This window comes from Conger conger, chromosome 1, assembly GCF_963514075.1.
Source record: "Conger conger chromosome 1, fConCon1.1, whole genome shotgun sequence".
Lineage (NCBI taxonomy): Eukaryota > Metazoa > Chordata > Actinopteri > Anguilliformes > Congridae > Conger > Conger conger.
The window spans coordinates 62,552,843-62,570,257 of NC_083760.1; the positions used below are offsets into that span (position 1 = coordinate 62,552,843).

General features: G+C 42.8%; 1 protein-coding gene across 3 annotated transcripts in view; it reads left to right on the plus strand.

Moving 5' to 3' along the window:
* Positions 1-17,415, plus strand: part of rbms3 (RNA binding motif, single stranded interacting protein) — a 308,178-nt gene that overhangs the window by 169,082 nt on the left and 121,681 nt on the right. For all 3 annotated transcript variants that reach the window (XM_061236859.1, XM_061236867.1, XM_061236875.1), the window contains one exon: positions 6,785-6,843. In XM_061236859.1, coding sequence (XP_061092843.1) covers positions 6,785-6,843 — 59 coding nt within the window. The remainder of the gene's footprint in view (positions 1-6,784; positions 6,844-17,415) is intronic.

The window sequence follows — 17,415 nt, forward strand, 5'->3', positions numbered from 1 at the left end:
GCCCCCCCACCCCTCGTGGTTGTCATGTAGTCATGAAAATAATTATATATCAAACTCATTTTGAGAATTTGCCAGATGAAAGTATTGAAATCAAAGATTTGTTTAGCGTGGCTAACATTCCTGATAATATTAGCAAGATTAGATCACCATCTTTGAAAATTTCAACGACAGAATGTAATAATGTTCTAAGGCCATCCCTGCAATGTTCCTTGTGACTTTATTACATTTGAGGGACTTCCAGGAAACTCAACTAATGCATGTGCTGGGAACGCTTACCCTAATGTTCCTAATGTTTCTGGAATGGACAGAGAACCAAAAGTTGTCTGCAGGGAAATGAGTCAGTGAGAATGAATGAGTGAGTCAGCCATGAAAGGAGTGAGGGGCTATGTTTACCCTGGAATATCTGTAAAATCAGGCTTCTCTGTGCTCAACAGAACTTTTCCCAAGAAAGTGGGAGGGGGAGAGGAAGGAAGAGATAGGGGGAGGGTATGAGAAGATAAGGGGAAGCCTGTAGCCTAGTGGCTAAGGCACATGACTTGGGCAAGGCCCTTAACCCAACATTACTCCAGGGGGGATTGTCCCCTGCTTAGTCTAATCAACTGGAAGTTACTTTGGATAAAACATCAGCCAAATAACACATTTATTTATGTATTTTCTAGATAATGTAATGAGCTAATGGTCTGGTGAGAGTCCTTTAACATCCTCAGCCTCCTTACCTGATGGTTAGTCATGGGTTGGGAATGTATTCATTATGAACATGGAAGAGTTGGGCTCAATATAGTGCTCGGTATCAATAGATGTTCCAATGCTGAACTTCAATTGGAAGCAAGTGTTATATTCAAACGTATTTTTTGGTTGTGCACCTCAATAGCACTTTTGGTTTCCTGAAAATATACCAGATGTTTTTGGCCAGAAACTTGTTATCACCCCTACCGGAAGCGTAAACATGGCTGTTGATAGTTATTTTGGCAAGACAATAACTTAAAGCACGACAACAAAATTAATGGTTTGCAATGGCCATTTCCAGACTTCATCCCGATAAAAGATTTGTGATTAGAACTGCAGATTGCAGTCCACAAAGATGAACTGAAGATCTGAAGAATCTTGAATGATGTGTCAGAAGTGGATGGATAAAAATAGAAAAATGGTCAGAGATCTATGAAATATATCTCGTTATCTGTATGTTTTATTTTTGCTCACGTTTGCTCATGTTTATGATGGTTGTGACCAATTTCTATGTATACATATATTATTGTGCCCTAATGCATAATTAACACGAGTATACAGTAGGCTATTGCGACAGCCTTTCCATATTGACACAACCTGGTGTAAGATTCCATTGAATAAGATTGTTAAACCTACCGTAGTGTAGCTATGTGAACGCGGGTCCATGCAGGAGTGTATCAGCGTGTGATGCCGGGGTTTGTTGGTTTGGCGGATGAGGCTTAAGCCCTGTAAGCTTTCTCCAAAAGCCTTTCATTCCTGTTTATGCCACGCTTCCCAGCGCTGAGATAATGTATATGTTTTTCATATTTGGCACTGCATTTTGGCTCAAAAAAAAATTATCTTTTGAAGGATATGAGATGCTCATCAGTCACTCCGGCTTCCATTGTTGAGATTTCTGGAGCTGCAGTACTTATTTCAGCAGTTCATTTTAAACAATTGCGGTACATATTCTGCAAATAAGGTCATTATAGCCTACATAAAATATTTTCACACTTGTCAGTGGAATACATTTTTTGTTTGTGTTCCTTAACATCATGTCACCCTGAATAGCAACAACAAGGCAGGAAGAATCTATACAAATACAAATATAGAATATATATTGTTCTGTAACAAGACCGATAATAGTAGTGTTCCCAGTATATCCGTATCAGTGTAAAAACAATGGAGATCTTTTTCCAGGAGTACTGTATATTGTGCTTATGCAGGCGAGGGTGCTTGATTATTTTTTTATTCATGTTCAATTTGGGAAGTGGTGTTCTGTAAGGTGTGAAGCACCCTGAGTGCGGTATTGTCCAGCTAATTGGGGGGAAGTGTCCCCTCCTGGGGAGGCCAGTGGAGGGGAATGTGCACAGAGAACATCCAGAACTTTCCTTTTATTTGAATTTGTTTTTTTCCCCTGCTTGCTGTCTGTAAACACTTTCCCAGGTGTTCCTGGAAAACAGACGAGCTTTGAGATTTATATACCTCTCTCGTTACAGACCAATACGCAATCTGACAACCTCCCGCCCCTATGCTTCTCCTGGGCCAGCTGCGAATTCCATAGAGAAGCATGTAAATATAATTAATAATGCCTTTTAAGACAAAATTATTACATTGGGTCCTCTTTTTATTTCAATACAACTTGAACATGTATTATGTCTCTTTTCAAAATCAAACCTATCAAAATAATCTCCTTCTGAGAAATAGGCCAAGGTGCATATATGGCTTGAGCAGATTTCTGGCAGCATTTCTGTTATAATTGTACCTGTCACTCTAATTGTGTCAGTTCTCAAACTTACTGCCAAATTACACATTAGTGTAGGTCGAGCTATGAGCCAAAAACAGCAGCTGCGAGGCAGACTAACACCCCGATACAAACTGAGGCTTTACACTTAAGCCACCAAGAATGCAAAACCCAAACATCATGTAGCTCCCTATTCAAGGAGAGGGGATAGACAGCCTCATAAAGCCCACACTAAGATTTATGGAATGAGTTAGATAAATCTCCATTTTGAGAAGAACCACATAAATCTCTGTTCAGCTGCCAAAGGCCACTCAGGAGGGGAAATGGATATGGAGCAGGATAAAATGGCCGCCACGTTGAGATATTTTGTCCTTTTGACGTGCTTCACCGGTTTCAGCCGAACGTGTGTCACGGAGCGTGTCACGGAGCGCACTCCGGAGCGCGGTGGTTTCCGCTGACCTCGCTAGCGCTGGCATGGATCCGCTGCATTGGTTTTCACCTCCGAGTCGATGCGGATATCACTTCTCCCGCGAGTGGCAGGCAGTGTGGTGCAGAGGTTCTGTCAGAAACAAAGGCCCAGTTCACTTGGCTGCACGTACCCATGTAAGTCATCCATCGCGGGGCCCCCTCCCCCTCCCCCTCTGCCCACAGATATCAGTGGCCTGGACAACAGGCTGGATGGGTCCACCAGCCAAGGGCGGAGAGCTTCTGCTGAATCATTCATACCCATTGCTCCTTGCGGGGCTTTTGGAACACACTGTATGCAGACTGAGCTGCATATTAAATCATTCATTCCATTGTTTATCTGTTAAAGTCAGCTCACACGGTGCATCCCATTGACGTGGACTTCCCAGGTCACATGGTACAGACTTCTTGGGTGATGTGCGGGACATGGTGCCAGTCAGCAGATCTGCGCGTGCTCCCAGCTGACACCAGGCAGCGCTCCAAACAGACGCCATTTCACCGGGTGCCCGGGGAGACCTCGGCCACTTCCGCTAACTATCAATCTCCCGGTACTCCTGCCCCTTCCTCCTCCTCACCCCCCTCCCCTCGCTCTGTGCTGTGGGTTTAATGGAGGCTCACTCTGCTGCAGACGCATGTTGCTGTTTGAGAGGAGGCGAGATGCACAGGCTGATTAATGCTCATCACCATGGGGATGGGGGCGGAACTATTGCTGTGCCACTGCTCAGACTGCCTCAGTCTGGTCTGGTGAACCACAGTCACGGATGCCACATCTACTGGCATGCTGATGTAACATGCTGCCAGGATGCCAGAAGGAGAAAACATATTGCAAATAATGCTTATAACTACTGTATAGCAATTTGCATTTGGAGTATTGGTAATGTTAGGAGCAATAGTTGTAATATTTGTTTACTTTGCCAATGCACTGCATGTGAGACAAAGTACCCTGTACTTACTGCATTATACAATATACTTCTTCAATCGTAAACACACTGTACACATTTCTTTTTCCCACAGGGAATTTCCTTCATTGCAGCTGTTTTCTTCAAGTGGTTGCTCTCTCTTTCACAGGTCCTTTCTGGACTACACAGAGTCATTTGATAGAACTGTGTAGCTTTTTGGATTAAAGACCACATGTACTGTATAACCAGACCATCAAAAACAGAAATCCATTCTGCCAACATTGTGAAATACAAGTACATGTTCCATGAAACAGGTCTCATTAGTATGAAACCGAGCCTGTCTGCACTGCACATGCTCAATTGAGTGAATCCCTCCCAAACGTCAAGTCTCATTTTCATTGAGATGTTTAGGCTGTGACTCAGGCAAGTGTGTTGGTCAATTTGTGACGGTGAATTTAGTGCGCACACTAAACTAGAAAAATGAGTAAAACATTTTTGTGGTGGGAAGACTTTGTGCTTTGGCAGAAAGCTTCAGGGAGGCCTGGCCTCTTGTTTCTCAGACAGAGACTGCCATATTCTGAGGGAAGGAGCCTCTTACCCTGACAGGGGAAATGATCTTTCCTTTATTAAACGCCTCCGTCCGTATGAAAGTGAAGTAATATACTTTTTGCTTACCTGGAGGAGTTCTGGCTTTACACCTTAATTAAAAATCACATCAAGCTCTGATAGAGGCACTGTCTCAGCCATCTCTTCTGCTAGGGGAAACACTGATAAGAGAGCTTATTACCTCATCTGGAGTGTGAGGCCTCCTTTTGATTCTGACTGCATTAGGGGTGAGGGGTTTGTGTTGTGTAATAAACATCTTTGTGTCTCTCTTTTGACATCGGTGGCATTTAATAAAAATGGAAGTCGCCTCTTATTTAAAAAGGCAAACAAAAAGGGCTGTGATATGCTTTATTTTGCAGGAATTACGGTGTTTGTGAGAAGGGCAGGCTGACAGTGTGTTTATGGGATGGCTGGTGTTATCTAGTGCTCCTTTTCTATCCACAGAGAGGATACACAGCAGGGGGTAATAACCAAAGCACTGTTCCCACAATCTTTGTTAGCAAAGACATCTTATCAGAGAAAAGGGAGACAAGGGAGGCATACGCTGGGCTGGATTCAGTTAATAGCAGCAATAATCAATGAGCATTATTCTCGCAAAACGCTCAACTACAGCTGAAATAAGTAGCTATCCACAAACATTAAAATGTAAAAACTAAACAAGCTAGTTCCAGTGTTCTGTACTGAACCCGTGACTGCTAAACTTTAGCAACCTATTGTCACATGGATAGAATCCAGTTTAAACCTACAAACTGAAAACATTCAATGGAATTTTCAAGTTCTGGTTCAGTTTAACATTATCTGCTAGTGTGACTGACTCATTTTAAATGCCGTTTCTCTAAACCTCACTCAGAAGATAGTCATAGTACTTTTAAGCAACTGAGCATGTGTTTTTTTCTTCTTTACTTTTGGCTTAATATTGCAAAAACTGGCATGACAATTTGATGTAGTGTCTACAGTTATACAGTCTACAGACATATCCATTGGTTGTCTGCAACTACTCTTTTACTAAACTCACTAAAAATAGAAATACTATAATTTTGGTCTGGGGTGAATGTAATTTAGTGCTTTTTTTATTAATTATCAGTTAGTTAATTGCAATTAGCATTTGTAGAAAAGTTAATGGGTTTTTGTAGGCTTGCAAATAAAGTCATTTATAAAAAAAAATTCTGTTGATCAGTGGTCTTTAATACTTTATTAATACTAATGTGTATTAAACCAAATCACAATAGATGACTTAGTTGTTCAATTAAAAGTTTTTCTAAGATATTAAGATGCATATAGAAGTCACAAGATGCAGTCTAGCACTTCATTTTTTGTTTAACACGCATCTGACCTTACTCACTGCAGTTTTTCACTCAGTCACAATGTTAAATGCAGCTAAGTAATTAAAAGCTAAATCAATCCTAATTACTTTAAAGCCATTAAAACAAAGTACATATTTTCACACAGTACTGTTGCTGTAGAGGGTTTTTGCCTCCAGTTCAGATATATTTTGCATTGCGGAAAATGTTGTTTATTTTTCCAGATTAATGTATGTGCCTTCCATCTTTGTTTTCTCGTTCCTTGTCTCTGTGAGTTATTTTTGATAACAAGGAGAAATAATACATAGATGCCCCATTTTTTAAATCTTTATGAGGAATAGAGATTAAAAATGGTGCCCTAAAAACAAATTTGAAATACCTGCAGAGCTGAGTACAAACTTTTAATAAGAGCTGAACATGAGTGAGCTGTCCCTTTGAACAAGCCCGTGAGAGGTCCTGTCTCTGTCTTACACATATTTACACGCTCACACACACACACACTCACACACAAGCACACACTCACCTCACACACTCACACACACTCACACACAAACACACACTCACACACAAACACTCACTCACACACACTCTCACACAAACACACACTCACACACTCACACACAAACACACACTCACACACACTCTCACACAAACACATACTCAAACGCAGTCTTTCACATATTTACTTGCTCATGATCACACACACACTCGCACACGCTCTCATGTGAACACACACTCACACGCAGTCTTACACAAGCACACACAAATTCATACATTACTTCATTTTTTATTCCATTGTTGCACTATGTCTTCATTTTGGTCTTAAATGAGAGGATTTCAGTTACACATGTAAATGAATGTCATTGCAGTATAAAAATACAAATGTAATAGCTGTAGCTGTAGTAGTATCTACTTCTAATTTATAATGTATTGTGGCAGACACTCTACAAATGCAGTCACGCACAGCCTATGCTACATTGAAACTGAGTTACACACATTGTACTCAAATAACACTAACAGTTAACATGGAGCTAATAGCATGTTTGTGTGTGTGTCTTTCACAGGTATGGGAAAATAGTGTCAACCAAGGCCATCCTGGACAAGAACACAAATCAGTGTAAAGGTGAGTCCCTCTGTTTGTGCGTCTCTCCTCAGTTTACAATGACAACCCTACATGGGCTTAATGCCTGTTCTCCTGATCACGCATTTACATGGTCTTAGTCAGTCCGACAATACCTTCTATCCTTTATGGTCTGTCAACACTCCGAGTCATGCGATGTACCGGGCTACCGTACAGGATAACCGTGACGGATTATTAAACCACATACATACAGGATGCCTTAATCTCAGGTAAACAGTGATGCACAGTGGCCCATGAATGGTACACACGGCACTAGGGAGCTTAATGACGTCGGAGGACAGACTAAGTGGAGTGTGGAGTTAAGTCCTGACTTTCTGTGGCAGATGAAGCCAGGGTCTGCTGCTCTGCTCTGCTGTTTATCTTTTAATTGCTTTTGGAGACGCTCTTCCTGTGGGGCACGGCTCCGCTCACGCGATGCTGTCTGTGCCCCGATCGATCCCTGCGCTTTGTGCTGCCCAGTGGGTCAGTCACAAAGAGAAGAAGAAGAAATCTCAGACCGGTTACTGCAAGCCCCCCACCCACCCCCTCCTCCTGTAGTATCAGCCTTCCGCTCCCCTTCATACTCTTTCTTTTCAATCACCTCTCCTCTGCCCCCGTTTTCTCTCCCTGTGTCTATCTCTCTTCCTCTCTGTCGACCCCCTTTCTCTCCAGCTCTATCTCCCCCTCCCTTCCTTTCTCTCTCACTTTTTCTCCCTCCATTTGCCGCTCTCTCCTCTGTAGCAGAGGATTGGTATGTCAGCAGTTACACACGCTACAGTGAAAGAGTGCTCCCGCAAATGCATTCAGACACATGCACATATACATGCATATCCTCACTAAAAGCACACTCTCAGACACAGGCATTCATACAGATGCACGAGCATATACATACACACATTCACACGCACAAGCACGTACACATCACACGCGCACACACACATACACACACATACACATCATATTCATGCACACACAAATACATGTACACACAACCACACAAGTACACATCATATGCACACACACACACACACACGCACACACACCCAGCACACACAAACACACATACACACAACCACACATGTACACATCATATGCACACACACACACACACACACACACACACACTTCCTCAGCAGTGTGAGGGCCAGCCCATCTATCTGGGCGCTGGTAGGCAGGCGCGGTGGAGGCTGGCTCCGGGTCCATCAATCCCCCCCATCAGGGCCCGTGCGCTCCCTGCCAGTGTGCGATTGAGCCGGATCAGCCCCGCGCTGAATGAGACTCTCCATCACGCCCATGAGTAATGCCTTTCACTGGGAGAAGAATGGCAACAGGAAGCAGTAAAGCATTTATATCAGCTTCTATGTGTATGTGTGTGTGCATGTGTGTGTGTGTTCATAGTCTATATGTGTGTGTATGCGTGTGTGTTCGTATGTGTCTGTGCGTGTGTGTGTGTGTGTGTGTGTATGTGTCTGTGCATGTGTTTTTTTGTGTGTTCGTGTGTGTATCTTTGTGTGTGTGCATGCACGTGTCTGTGTTCATGGTCTGTGTGTATGTATGTGTGTCTGTGCGTGCATGTTTTTTTGTGTGTGTCTATGTGTATGCATGCATGTGTGTGTGTGCATGGTCTGTGTGTGTGTGTGTATGTGCCTGCGTGTTTTTGTGTGTGCATGTGTGTCTTTGTGTGTGTGCGTGCACTCATGTGTGTGTGCATGGTCTGTGTGTGTGTGTGTGTGCATGGTCTGTGTGTGTGTATGTGTGTGTGTTTATGTGTGCGTGTGCATGTGTGTATGTGGCTTGCGTACATGTGTGTGTCTCTCTATGCGTGTCTCTGTGTCTGTACTAGTCATGTGTTTCCTATGCTTATGTAAACAGGCACACACAAACTGCTCATTTGAAAGTCTGTGGAGTCCATTAACCGCAGCCTAGCAGCTCACAGAGGACTGTGGGAGGCATGGGAGGTCACTCCCGCCTTTAAGACTTCCATTTCCTGTGTGTGAGATAAGCGTGCTCCCGAGACTCGCACCCCGATCGGCCTCAGATGGTCCAGAGAAGCCGATCCCCCCGACAGGCCTTCTTCATCCGAGTGTCACATTTCCGCCAAGTACCGCTGACCAGCACAAATTTCCTTTTATTGCTTTTTCTCCACCATGCAGAATCCGATCTTCAGGGACACGGGAGGATTCTCCACTAACACAGTGACCCAAATTGCTATGACCTTGAAAGGTTGTGCATGCGTCCTCGAATGTGCAGATGTCAGTTCCGGCGTAATGACTTGCAAGTGACTGAGAGCCTCGTAGAGAATGTGACCTTCATGTCAAGATGAGGCTGGCTGGTAACTTTATTGCCGAAGAGACAGATGCCTTCAAATGAGCGCGCGGTGCTCGCCGTCTCCACCGTCAATCCTGGTTTATTCAAACCGCCGTGGAGGGGGGGGGAGGGCGGGAGACAGGGGAGCCAACCGTCGTCGCGCTCACGGTATTTCCATCTCTGCTTCCCCCTCTTCCATATTCTCTCCGTCTCATTCTCTCCCCATTTTATATGTGCTCAGAAGAGCCGGTGATTTACGCTGTGTATATTATCTGTTTATAGATTGTCATGTTTACTGCAGGTGTTCAGATTTAATGCCCTGCTCAAGGGTACAACTTCAGTGCCACAGCTGCGGATCGCTCCGGCACCCTTTTGGTCATAAGTCTGCCTCCTTTACCGCGTTTTTACATCCGTCTCTGCCGCTGCTCCTCTCCCTCCATCTTTCTCTTCCCTTAATCTATGTATCCTTATAATGTTTTCTTTCTCCTTTTTCTCTTCCTCATTCATCCCATCTTTATCTCCCTCTAGTGACCAACAGCGCCAGCTGTGAAAAAGAGTCTTTTCAGTTCTCATTTTACAACAAATCTTTCCTGGCACTGCAAGTGATATATATTTTTTAATCCGCTCTTCAGGGAAACTTAACACAGTGACCCAAATGTGTTTCAATTGACCTTGAAAGGTTGTGTGTGTTTTCCCCCTCTGTGCTCTGAGTCGATAATTAAATGGGCTGTAATGTGGGAATACGCTGTAGTGCGAGCACCCGGTGTAGTCCATATGCTTAACTACACGGTCTGCTCTAAAACATGCAGTATGTGCACTTGCGTAAGGTTCTATGAGGTACCTTCAGTAAGGAACATATTTACCCCTCTTTTGCTCCCTTAAGGTTTAACAGCTCTGCATAAAGAAGTGCCAGTTTATGGCCTTGCACCATTCTGCACTTGCGTGTTTGAGTGAGTGTGAGAGAAAGGAAGATTGTTGTATTTTTCAATTATGGCTTTATCATTACAGGCAATAGATAGAAATATTTGTCTGTGTCCTGCCATTCCCCGGCACAATAAGCGGCTCTCTCCAGGTCTTCTCTTGCCCTTTGAAGTGAGAAGTGAAGTAGAGCCAGTGGCTAAACCTCATCCAAATCGTGTTCCCAAAAAAACACTTCCCGTAAGAGGGCCCTCTTCACAGAAGAGGCCTCGTGTTCATAAACCAAGTCAGTTTGGGATTGTGTTTACCATTTTAATTAGCCGGCCTTGAAATCCATCGTTCATTTACATGGGTGACCGCCAGGAGGTAGAAAATGCTGTGGCACTGTGTTTTTTATTGTTCATGTGATTTGTTTCTGTGTGTATGTACAATATATATATATATATATGTGTGTGCATGTGCATGTGCATGTGTGTATGTGCATGTGTGTGCGTGCGTGTGTGTATGTGTGCATGTATGTGCGTGCATGTGTGTGTGTTCCCTTCTCCAGAAGCAAGACCCCCCGTAGTTCTAAGCTGGCCTTCCTCCAGAGTCCTGTTTAATTGGGCGGAGCATCATAAATAGCCCTCTCTTGGCGCATTCCATAACTCAGACCTTTTGTCCCCGTCCACTTCCTGTTGACCGGGGCACGTCCCCCAGTTTCCAGCCCGCTGGCTGTGCGGTGGTTCCGCACAGGGAAACCAGAGTTCAACGACCTGAGGAACAGAGCCGAGTCTGTGTACAGGAAGCTCCGCCCGAGGGGCGCTTTTTTCTCCTCCTTATTTTTCCTTGTTTAGAGATTTTGAAAAACATCACTCGGGGCTGTGAAGGCTTTCACTGATTCATTGTGTGGGGCTATCAGTGGCAGTGTTGCCTCTAGAGGGGAATGGCCTCTTTGGAACGGAAATGATGTCTCCTTCCTTAAATGCTACTGAAGGGTTATCATGTTCTTTGTTATGGGAAGGAATATATCACAGACATGCACAGAACATTTGCAGAAACGCTCTACATGTTGAAGATTATCATGGACAGACTGCTCTATTGTTACAATGGACTCCACTGACTCACATACCAATATTCTGCCTGGCCTCGACATGATGATAATGTCCATTTTTTTGGCTGCTGAGGTTTCAAGTCGAGTTTTCCTTGGCTCTCACCCGGGCAAGAGAAAATTCTAGAAATCCTGATTCTCGGATTCAGGTCTTTGGAAAAATCCCAACACATTCCTTTTGACTTTGTTTCAGTGTGCTGGGTTTGAATATACGGCACACTGTGGTTGCCCTGTATACCCTGACACCAGAAGGTTGTAGCTTCTGCGCTCAGTCTAATCACACAAGCCTCTTCCCCTCTTTGCTTGGCATGCATCTCATGCATTGGATTGTGGGTAATACCCCTGTGATTGCCTGGCGTTCCATGTCCTGGCCAGAGGTTGGCAACCCTTGTCTGAAAGCTTTTTCATTTTTAATGCTGGTGACCATGTGCTGGAGGTACTAAGCAATCCACCATTCAGGTTCTGAATATTGAGGCTCAGAAACGTAATGATCAAGCAAGCTTGCAGTTTAGCTCAAATAGAACAAAATCCAGAAACTGCCTACTGCACCTCTGGTCTAGGCTGAGATAGTACTGCAGTAACAGGGTTTGCCGCAGTCTTGATACCAGACACTTCATCTCTTACAGAGTTTCTCGAAAACTCTGTTAACTTTTTTTTGGCATAGGCTTACTGCAATCTGATTGGTGGCAGCAGAACTCTGCCTCTAGATTTGATTGACTGGGGAAGTTTATTGTTTCATGTGTCCACCCCGGAGACTTCATGCCCACCCCTCCCCCCGATATACGCTTCACTTTGTCTATCCGCATTGATCGCCCCCCCGCCCAGCTTCCTTTGGTGGATGTCCTTCACAAGGTCAAAGTGCCCAGGGCTACGTTCTGTAAAATGGCATAACCTCTTTTGGTCAGCACTTCACTATTGCACACCTTCTGGTGAATGCATTGCTTGACACAAGCACTTGTGCTGAGTGAGGGGCTGATTCCTCAACAATTACCGCTGGAAGCACACTACCAACCTTATATTCAAGACAATATTCAGTGAAATGTGAACTTATTGTCAATGTTCCCTTATGCACAAGATCATTTCAAAGTAAATGGAAATAATTCTGTTTCAACGCCATGAAACGCATACGCACAATATACAGTGAGATATATTTTGAAAAGTCCAATCATAGCTAGCCATGCCTGTCAACATGGACTTTGATCAAATATAGTTGGCCGTGGCTAAATGTAAGGATAAACAATTTAATTGGCTTAAGTGACAGGGTTTGTAGTGTCAGGGCTGCAGTAGCAGGCTTTTCAGTAACGGCTTCAGTAGCTCAGTTTAATGCTCAGGGAAGCACCAGAAGAGCTGTGCACTGGTAATTAACGGCCTTCATCATTCTCACGAGCGCTGTTTAAACGAGGCCGTCGAACACGTCAAGGTTGCATATTAAAGCTAACGCGTGGCGGCTGCGTATCGAGACCCTAAATCCCGTTACGCCTCAGAGCGTCGACATGGCCGCTCCCGTTTGATGCCCAGGTAGCGCCATTAACACCAGCCGCTGCGACAGCTCCTTTATTCCACCTGCTCAGGTTTCTCTCTCCAGCGCACGGTCTTGGAGGCCTGTTAATGCTGTCTATGGGTGTGCTGCAGGAGGCCTGTTAATGCTGTCTGTGGGTGTGCTGCAGGAGGCCTGGTAATGCTGTCTATGGGTGTGCTGCAGGAGGCCTGTTAATGCTGTCTGTGGGAGTGCTGCAGGAGGCCTGTTAATGCTGTCTATGGGAGTGCTGCAGGAGGCCTGTTAATGCTGTCTGTGGGTGTGCTGCAAGAGGCCTGGTAATGCTGTCTATGGGTGTGTGCAGGAGGCCTGTTAATGCTGTCTGTGGGTGTGCTGCAGGAGGCCTGTTAATGCTGTCTGTGGGAGTGCTGCAGGAGGCCTGGTAATGCTGTCTATGGGAGTGCTGCAGGAGGCCTGTTAATGCTGTCTGTGGGAGTGCTGCAGGAGGCCTGTTAATGCTGTCTGTGGGAGTGCTGCAGGAGGCCTGTTAATGCTGTCTGTGGGAGTGCTGCAGGAGGCCTGTCAATGCTGTCTATGGGTGTCTGCAGGTACATAGCTTAGTGTGTTCAGCTGCTGTTTTAAATTCTTATTTTAAACACAAAAACCTTCCCTCTTGCTTCTCCTGATTTTCACTGGTAGTTTCACATGGGTGGTGCTTTAGTGTCTAGATGAGATTAACCCACTGCAGTGACCTTTGTTCAATTCAACAGCCTCAAACGCTTAAACATGTCTTAATGGCATAACGTTATGGCTATTGGAGGCACTGAAATAAGTGTATAAATGTTTATTTCAGATGTTATTGTGATATTATTTCCTATGGTATTATGACCACCAGGAATATTGGTAGAGTAACTTGGTAAAATTGCAGTCATATAGTATGTTTTTATTAACTTATTTTGTCAATGCACCAATATGTTAAAATACATTAAAATAGATATCGCAACAACATTATGCATTTGGGATAGTAACAGTCAGACTATCAATCTGAAAACAACATTATTAACAGTATTCAACACTAATTATTTTGTTTTGTTACATGTAGACTAATAAGTATACATTCAAACCAGGCTAATAATTGTCCATAATAGCCACATTGTTGTCCTAATGTACTCATGATGTCCAACAATTCGCTCCAGTGCGCAATTGGGAAATTCTGCATCTATTCTATAAAATTTGGATCAGAAAGGAAGGTACATACTTGCAGAGAGGTGAAAGTGGGTTTGATGCCAGACCCATGCTGATATTCCTCTCAACTCATCCCTGATAAACAGAGAACATAGTAATAGACAGAGTAATACAGAGGACTATGGGGAGTTGTAGGTGACAGGAGAAAGATAGAGCCAGTACTGAACCAACATTTTTACTGAACTTTGACTTACAATTCAAGTAATCGCAAGCATTTTTATCTTCACATACTCAGTTTGGCAAGTTAGATTTAGTGATTGCTGAGCTCATCAAACTGTGTTTGCAAAGAAAAAAAAAATCGTTCTGGCTTTTATTTGTTAGTCAAAGTTAAGGATGGATGCTGATTGAGTCTGAGCCAATGTTCTGAGTTGTTAGAGTGAGTTGGCTTCTCAGATGTACCTTGGAAGAACATTCCGGAGCTTAAGAGTTGCCAAATGAAAAGCTTGAGTTAGAGCTGTTCTTTGTGCATACTCTGTTTTCAGTAAGCTTTAAGAATCTGGAATTTGTGCATGTGTTCACACGTGTGAAAGTGTGCTCCTGTGTCAATACCTGTGTTACGCTTTTCAGTTATTTCCAAATGCAAGGTATATTACTATAGTATATAGTATTTACTATTTCAATGTATTTGGAAATGGTTTGACCATTATTGTAATATATTTGAAAGGAATTGTAATTATATTAGAATTTTTATTTTTGATTATTATTTCTGATTTCAGCATTATCTGATTTCACCATTCATGAATGTAGTCTCTGTTATTTTAAATAGAATTATAGCCAACACAACATTCACTAGTTTTATTTGAGGATTTAATTATAACATGCACCCCTGGTAGTGTATACAGTGTATCCCTCACATGTATTCATATGATTTAACAGGGAAATAAACCATGCAAGACATTTTGGTGTCAGAGAGGTGTCGGAAAGCAGATGTGTCAAATTTTATCTTCCAAAACTGAATGCTGATTGAGTCTGAGTCAGTCCATGTGTAGGTCAAGTCTTAAATTACAGCAATGAGCAAATTGTGCACTTTATATTCTTAATTTATCTGTGGACCTTTATATGCCTTTTATCACTTACCGGTGTAGTATTTGATCAAGGTTACTCAGGAAACTATTTTCAGTATTTTAAAGCAGTTTATGTCAATGTATTTGGAAATGAATATATTTTTTTAGAATTTTAAATTCAAAATAATAATTTCAAATTAAGATAATTGAGGAGGTCTGGTGTTAGTACAGTATATGTACAGTATATGCGTGTGCATGAATGTGTATGCAAATGAGTGTATATGAGTGTGAGTTTTTGCATGCTGGCATTTGTGAATATGAGTTTGTTAGTACAATGTATTTCTAAGTGTGTACATACGTACATGTATGTGTGTGGGAATGAGGAACTCTCCCATGTTTTCATGGTCTGGCACTTGTAGCTTTATATTCCCACCCTCCATCTTTCTCCATGACGTCAGAAATAGGCTGGGCAGATGTTCCTCGCCCCTAGATATTTTTATTCCCTCCTCATCGTTTACGCTTGATGACTGCTGGTTTGGTGGATGCTGGCCACAAGGACACTTCCCAAAACCTTGTTTTATTTATCACTGGTTGCTGTTCAACATGAGGTGGGTGGAGGGCTAGATGTTGCAGCTGTGAGAAAATGTCCTCTCCTGGGGTTTACGTCCAAACCAATGCAAGTTCCAGTGGTATTCTTCCCAGAATGCCACAGCACAATTTTAGAACCCCCCTCACACACACACACACACACACAGTGCTGTGGTGTTTTCTCTGCTCTCTGTGCTTGAGGGATGTCATGGCGCTTCCTGGCAAGGCATGTTAGCATTTTTGTGGAGACAAAACTCCCTCTGGTCCAAGGGCTGAGAGACCACGGATTCTTCCTGTCTGACCGAGGGTTAAAGTTCAAACACCACCATGTTGTAAATTGAAGATATTGTACGACAATTTACATGTGTTGTCCTCAAAATCCCCAAAGCTGCTGTTGTTTACTCATTTTGATTGATTTAAATTTTTATTACCGAAGGTTCTTCACAAAAGCATTTTACAGCCCTGAAGTTGGTTCAGATTTGCTACACATGTTGCTCACAGGGCTTCATAAATAGTATTAAATATTTTAAAAGTCTGTCTAAAAAATACTTGTCATTGTCCATTCAAGTCACCCAATATGGCTATAACCAAGGTGACATGAATGATCAATGACAACTAAAAGTATGAATGATAGTTTTTCAAACTGGCTGCACATTTGTCTCTCAGCTGTCCCCACACATCTATACTTACTGTAGGTCCGTAAAACAAACACTATAGTTTTCTCTGGCTGTTCCAACATTACATTTTTACATAGAGATTTCTGTACAGATATTATCAGTGTTTGCTCATTAATGTAATATTTGTCACATGTCTCTCGCTCTACTGCAAGATGTTCCACAGCTTGAGTCACCAGCTGTTCCACATCTCTCTGGTTTTATCTAATTCTACTAAGGGTACTACGAAGCTTTCCTTTGTAAAAGAGGAAAAAAAAACCTCTAGAAAAACTATTCTGCAGAATAGTTCCTCCCAAAAACAATTCATCCTTTGTAAGTTTCTTTTTAAACAGTGCTCAAGTTTATTTTACATCCTTGAATTTCTTTTTCATAAATCCACCACATAATTCTTGTAATATTCTTCAAACATACAAGGGTTTAGATTTACTGCAGTTTGTTGAGAAATTCTGCTGACCTTGAGAAAGATGGTGAGCAAAGTGAACTGTAGAAGCGTTTAAATACGTTATTGAATTTACATTCTGGACTCTAACCAAATTTCTCACAGTACAATCCTTCTGAATATTGATCGAGCAATGGTTCAGGACATAGACGACAGGGGGTAAGGCTAATCAATGCATTGCATTTTCATTTTCAGCGGCAAACAATTTACTAAATTAAAATGTACATTCATACTCTGCATGCAAACAGCTGCAAATAATACATACATTCAGTCGGTGGTGGTAACCAAGTTAAAAAATCCTGGGTAAAATGAGATGAAGTAAAATTAAGAATCACCCTGGGTTTCATGCATAAGTTTGGTGCTGTTTTGCAGACATATTTATGTCCAGACCTCCACTAAAGAACTGGACTGTGACCTGATTGATTCGTAAAGCAGAGGTGAAGTTGCTGGAGTGCTGTACACATGTACTCTTTGGGTTTTCTGGATTCCCACTGTGCCCTATTACTGCTTGGCCCTGTGAGTTCAGCTCTGTCTGTGGGGGGGAATTGACCTCTGAACCAGAAGGTAACAGGTTTGTTCCTTCACTGAGGGTTGCTGTTATCATGAAAAAAAGGCCCTGGTAAACATCCAGCCATGTAGGAATTTGAGATATCAATGGTAGATACACAAGAGGAATGCAGAATTGTCCTCCAAACTATATACTTTGAAAGGACCCATTTCCTTATGCGTTCCTTATGGAGTGAATTCTGAATGATTCAATCAAACTAAACAGTCAGGATAAGACAGGGGGAATCTGGACTACAGAGACTGGGGTAATGTGGAATAATGATACT